This window comes from Equus asinus, chromosome 7 (genome assembly GCF_041296235.1).
Source record: "Equus asinus isolate D_3611 breed Donkey chromosome 7, EquAss-T2T_v2, whole genome shotgun sequence".
NCBI classification, from domain to species: Eukaryota; Metazoa; Chordata; class Mammalia; order Perissodactyla; family Equidae; genus Equus; species Equus asinus.
In genome coordinates, this window is record NC_091796.1 from 102,043,333 (window position 1) to 102,049,332 (window position 6,000).

The 6,000-nt window shown below is 35.1% G+C and overlaps 1 protein-coding gene across 5 annotated transcripts in view; it reads left to right on the plus strand.

Moving 5' to 3' along the window:
- VRK1 (VRK serine/threonine kinase 1) overlaps nucleotides 1-5,456 on the plus strand; it is an 80,074-nt gene extending 74,618 nt beyond the window's left edge. For 2 of the 5 annotated variants that reach the window (XM_070514281.1, XM_044774290.2), the window contains exon 12: nucleotides 2,286-5,068. In XM_070514281.1, the coding sequence (XP_070370382.1) occupies nucleotides 2,286-2,447 (162 nt within the window). In that variant the 3' untranslated portion in view covers nucleotides 2,448-5,068. Of the gene's footprint in view, nucleotides 1-2,285 lie in introns of all 5 variants that reach the window. The other 3 variants (XM_070514282.1, XM_070514283.1, XM_044774291.2) reach the window with 3 other exon arrangements.
- Nucleotides 5,457-6,000: the final 544 nt, after the last annotated feature.

Here is a 6,000-nt window from a genome sequence, read left to right on the forward strand (position 1 = left end):
AGTACTCAACAGCCTACTCCTGTTGGTGTTACTTTTGAAGTACCTTGGATTTTGCACCATTCTTGAGGATTCTTTGAAGAAAACATGATTTATCTTTAGCTCTTGAATATCTATGGTCTAGTCAAGAAAGAGGTTTTTGTTTTTGTTTTGTTTTGTTTTTGAGGAAGATTAGTCCTGAGCTAACATCCACCCCCAATCCTCTGCTTTTTGCTGAGGAAGATTGGCCTTGAGCTAACATCCATGCTCACCTTCCTCTATTTTATATGTGGGATGCCTGCCACAACATGGCTTGGTAAGCAGTGTGTTGGTTTGCAGCCGGGATCCGAACTGGTGAAGCCAGTGCCACCAAAGTGGAATGTGTGCACTTAACCGCTGTGCCACTGGGCCAGCCCCAAGAAAGAGATTTTTTTAAGGGCAACCTACCGAGAAATTTCCCACTTGTCTTTTTTCCTTCTGCAGTATAAAATCACAGAAGAATATCCCAAACGTGTATATTTTATTTTTCAAGTATTAAATTTTAAATATTAGTCTTATGATTGGACCTTTTACCAATAATAGTATATTATGAAAATGAGTATATTTTTTGAAGAGATGAGAAGAGAAATAGATTTTTTTCTACAACAATCAGAATTGATTATTAGGGAAAATATTGAGTTGATACATCCAGCAAAGTCTCAGAGTTGCCTAATACCGATTATATAATAAATTCCGGGGGTGATAACATTTTTAGTTGCAGTGAGAAGCTTTAACTCTAGATTGGATGGGATAAGCAGCAATGGTATTTAAGAGTAAAATGTCAAATTAGGATGTTAATGAGAATAATGCTACTTGAATATAGCTAAATTGTTAACTTTAGTGTCCTTCGTAATGTGACTGTAGATTCAAAATTTATCGAAAGGGAAAGGTGCTCTAATTTTGATTATTGACCTTGGTTATGTGATATTCCATTATGCCAGTCTCAGACGATCACAATATTCTCAGTTTTCTCTGCAAAATTAATTTTGAAATTCTTAAAATAAAAACCTGAAAATCTATCATGGGATATTTTTACAAGAAGGCTATATCACACAAATTGAAGAAAAAACTCAGAAGTTTAAACCAACCATAGTATGCATAATGCATGCCAACCATAGTATACATAGGCCATGGATCATGAATGGCAGAAGAAAAAAGATATTCATATAAGTTTGAAGTTTGCTTTAATTGAAGTGTATGGCAATTGAATTGAACTTGGAAAAATAAAAAACTAATTTTTAAACTGATCTTCCAATTAAGGAACTAAATAAACCTGTAATCAGAAAACCTTTAGAAACTGTTTATTATTAGGTATGTGGTAGATATTTTATCCTAGATTCTAAGAATGTTTTGTACATTTCAGACAAGAAGTATTGATCTCTGTTGTTTCGTGCCTTCATTGATTAGTTAGGGGCTCCGTGCTGCCCCTCACACTGGTACCATTGCTCATTCCTGGCAGACGGAAGCGTGAGGCACTGGGAAGGCACACTTCCTTTGCCAGCGCTAGGCAGTCGTGATCAGTCTTCAGTGTGTCCACCTGACTCTGCTGTGCTCGAGGTGGAGGTGGAGGTGGAGTTGGGGGTGGTGGTTGGGAACGGAATCTCCTTGGTGAAGCAGAACTCCCATGCCCCCAAGAAAGAATCACTGATTTATTCCGACTCAGGAGTAGTTGGATAGGAACTGTCATAAGATAGACCAGTATCAGATACGATGCTTTTCTGGAAGGCTGCTCAGTTGGGATCTGTTTAACTCCTAGTGGGAAACACTGCGTTTTGGAATAGCCCAGTGCTCTCCAGCCTACAGACTATAGGTAACAGGCTTTAAAAAGTGACACATTTAGATTAAAATTTCTTGCTTTTCATAATATGCATAACCTCGTCACTTCCCCAAGGGACGAATACTTATCTTGCTGCTGTAGTTTACATTAGGAGTTAATGCTTTAAATTGTACACTAAAAATTAGAGGGAGAGAGATTTCAGTACCAGTGTAAATCGGGTCTGTTTGACCAGTGTGAGAGTGCTGATGTAACGTAAGACTGGGAGTCTTTGTTAGCATATTTTTTGACATCGTAAAAAATTGACACAATTTCCTAAGATTTTCAGGGTACTAACAGTTATATCTTTGTGTATGAATTTCATCTCCACAAATCATCATAGTCAATTAGATTTTTAATATTAATAATAATACATGGAAATACTTATATTTCTGTTCTTCTTTTGCTTTTGTAAATTAATAATTAGTGATTTAAATTTCTTTGTTTTCTCTTCAAGGTTCAAAAACCAGAAAGAGAGTCCAGAAGTAGATCAAAAGCTGTGAACCAGTTTTTCTTTTCTTCCTTTCATTTGATTTTTTCTTTTTTTCTGTTTTATGTGTTTTTTTTTTCATGTGAGTCTTGTGGGGTGGGAGTAACAATAAAGTACCTATGTCTTTGAAAAACATACTTTTTTATTGAAATAAATACTTTGTACAGTTTTTTCGAGGCTAATTTATCAAATTTCAAAATCTTTAGGTTATATTCTTTAAGGTGTCCCATGCTGTGTGTGTTTGAGGTTCTGGAGTATATATAAGAAAAATTAGTGTGACATGTAGCTTTATTTTCTAATAATTGTATATTTCCCAAAATATATAAAATGTTTGACAAAGTGCTTTTAAGGAAATACAGAACTTAAAATAAAGATCTCTTTATGCTTGATACAAATACACAAATTATTGTGGCCCTAAGATTTGGTTTCTATTAATTTTGTTCAGTTCTACAAGCATTTATTAAGCAGTTGCTTTATGAAACAAGTACAAGGAAGGGAAAGGATTATGAAAGAAAAAGCGGAGTAATAAGTATATCTGTGAGAGATAAAATGTATGTCTTTGGAAGTTAGATTACATAAGAATTATGTAAGTATGCAAACTATATGATAAGAAAACAGATGATAAATTATCAAGTGGTGGCATGATCAAAGATTTTATGGACTGACTTCCTTTAAGGAAGTCCTATGGGGGGCAAATATGTATCTTATTGTCATTTACAGGTTATTTTTCTTACAAGTTTAATTTTTTGTAGTATATAATATTTGTACAATAAATCAAGCACTTTAGAGTTTTAGTGATTAAAAATTTTTAAATGTGGACTTTTTATACTTGCCTTGGGAACAAAAGCTTGGAATTTAAACATTTATGGACAATTTCAAGATTTACTTTGTTAGCGAAATTGAGATTGGATTGTATTTTCTAAAGGGTGGTACACCTTACCGCTTGTAGCATGTACCATGTTTTAGATGGTGTAGAGACACACTTTTATTCAAGTATTTAAGCATTTATTTTAAAGTGTATTCAAAATAGAAGTAGACCTTAAACTGCTGATTTCTCTACTGTTTAGGACAAGCCCAAAGTAGGTATTTCAGTTTTTAAAGAAGCAAGTTGATTTGAAGAAAATATTACATAAATAATAGTACAGGTGGGATGCAGACGTATCAAAAATTGTCAAGCTTCTCCCGAGTGTGAGCAGCTCAGAAGCAACACCAGGCTGTGCCTTTGGGCCCTGACCTGGGTGTGGAGTCGTCACGGGAAGCACTGTCCCCACAGTGGTCAGATGCTGAAGCATGCAGAGCAGACCTGCGGACCTTTGAAGGTCCATCTTGTAAACGCTCCTGACGTTCTGGGGCTGTGTGTGTGTACAGAATCGAGAACTAGGTTTGGGGCAGACACTCCTCCTATTTTCCGTAGAACGTTGGATTTAGTGCTCATCAGTGTAACGGTCCCAAGTTTATTTGCAACACCTAAATCAACTCTCAAGTTCTGTTTCAAACACATTTGACGCTTAAAATAGGATGAAATGTGTGTGGTGTGTTTTTGTGTATATGCCTTAGCCTTTTTTATTTTTCAAAGCAAAAAAACATAGCCAAACCTGTTGGTTAAATATTAAGAAAACAAATATTTCCTCACATATTGTTTGTTACAAGTGCTGGCGTTTTCTCGAATGTTACTTTATTGGCAGGACTGCAGGATGGGAAACTAGTAGCCATAGTAGCCAGTTGGATGCGTCATCTGCCCCCTTGTTCTGCTCTTCTCTGTTAAATAACCTCCTTGTTATTCGGAGTCAGGATTCTTTTCCTTTCCTTTTTCAGTTCTATATTTACTGTTTTAATTTTGTGTCATTTTTATTTTCTTTCCAATCCCTGCATTCAGTGGGTTCTGGCGGTCTGTGTTCTCCCTTCACAGTCCAACTTCCCTCTCCACATATTCCCAGCACCATTTTGTCCAGCCTCCTCTGTCACTGTCTGAGGTCCTCGGCGAGCCGAGGTGTTCTGGTGTACTGAGGATCGACTCCTGTGCCAAGTCCTTGTCCTTCACGCAACAGGAGCTGTGTGTGGTCTGCATTTCCAGAAAGGACTGATAAATCTTTGGTAACCAACTAAGCCCGAAAGTGAAATAGCTTCTAGGTGTTCTTCAATGGTGATCTCTTAAGACAAATAAGACGTTAATAGGCCAGAGCTACAAAACCCCAGTTATTTCTTTGAATTACTAAATTGAATGTGCGTATAAAGACGTTAGTTGCTCAGCAATAAATTAGTCATGGAAATATAAATAAATTATATGTATTTATATGTCTGCGTATATATAATTGAGCATGATATGCTTATTTATTCTTTAAAATTCTATTTTTAGTGTTCTGTATTCTAGTTATCAAGGTGTATTAGTAATACGTGGTCATTGTAGAAAATTTAGAATAAAGTGTCAAAAGACAAACTAGCCGTATTACTACCCCCACCGGCAACCACTGTTAATGTTTTGACTCATTTTCTTCCAGTCTTTTCTGTGCATTTTTATCTTTGAATAATTATCATACTTTTTGTATAAAGCTTTATATTTTACTTTTAAAGCTAACATTAAATACTTTCCATGTTATTACAGATACTTCATAAATATAATTTTTGTTTCCATTATATTTTTTCTTATGGGTTTATGGTACTTTTGTGACCATTTCCTTAATATTGGACATTTGTTTTAAGTATCAGGATATTATAAACAATATTCTTGAATAAAACTGGGCAGAAATCTTGGTCTACGTGTACAAATATTTCCATAGATTTTTGAAAAGGAACCACTGGGTCAAAGACTATAAAAATGGAAGATTATTGTGCATATCATCAACTTGCCTTGAAAAATCTGTCCGTTAACACTTTTCCTAGTGAATCAAAGTGCTCAACTTATATTTTTGTCATCCTTGAGTATTACTAATTTTTATAATTTGATAAGGTAATTTTTTTTAATCACTAGTGAACCTGAGAAATTTTTATTTGTAAACTAATCGTTCTGTGTTCTCCTTGATGTATTTGTTTGTACTGTTTCTAACAATGTTAGCACTTTGTCATGTTTGTTGCTGACTTTTTCAGTTTATTTTTGTTGATATATTTTTTATTTTTATAAAGTTTAATTTTTATCGTGTTACTCTGTTGATCGTTTTCATTGTAATTTCCATCACTGCTTTAAAATATTCCCCATCCTGGAATCAGAAATATTTACCTTGGCTTTTTCTAGGTTTTTTGTTTTAATGCTTCTAGATTTTAATCCACGTGAGATTTATTTTGGTGTATGTATGCCCTGTAAGGATCACAATGGATTTTCTTCCAAATAGCTAACTGGTGGCTCCAGTACCGTTTGTTAGATAAATTCTCTTCCCCACACCCTTCCACCTGGGTTTGTTTGTGGTGCCTGCTTTATTACTTACCACTTCTTACACCAGGGTCTGTTTCTGGACTGTGCCTTCCATTTCATTGATGTGTCTGTGTGTTCTTTTGCCTGCACCACACTGATTTAATTAACGCCATTTAACTTACTTATTGCCCAAACCACATGAACAGAAATCAAAATGAAAGAAAAAATTCACTTACAATCTCACCACCAGTACAAAATTCAAACTCCTGTCCTTTGGCTGTGTTGTCTTTTAGTCCTGTTTCATGCCTACATAATTTTTCGTGGTTGTAACGGTTG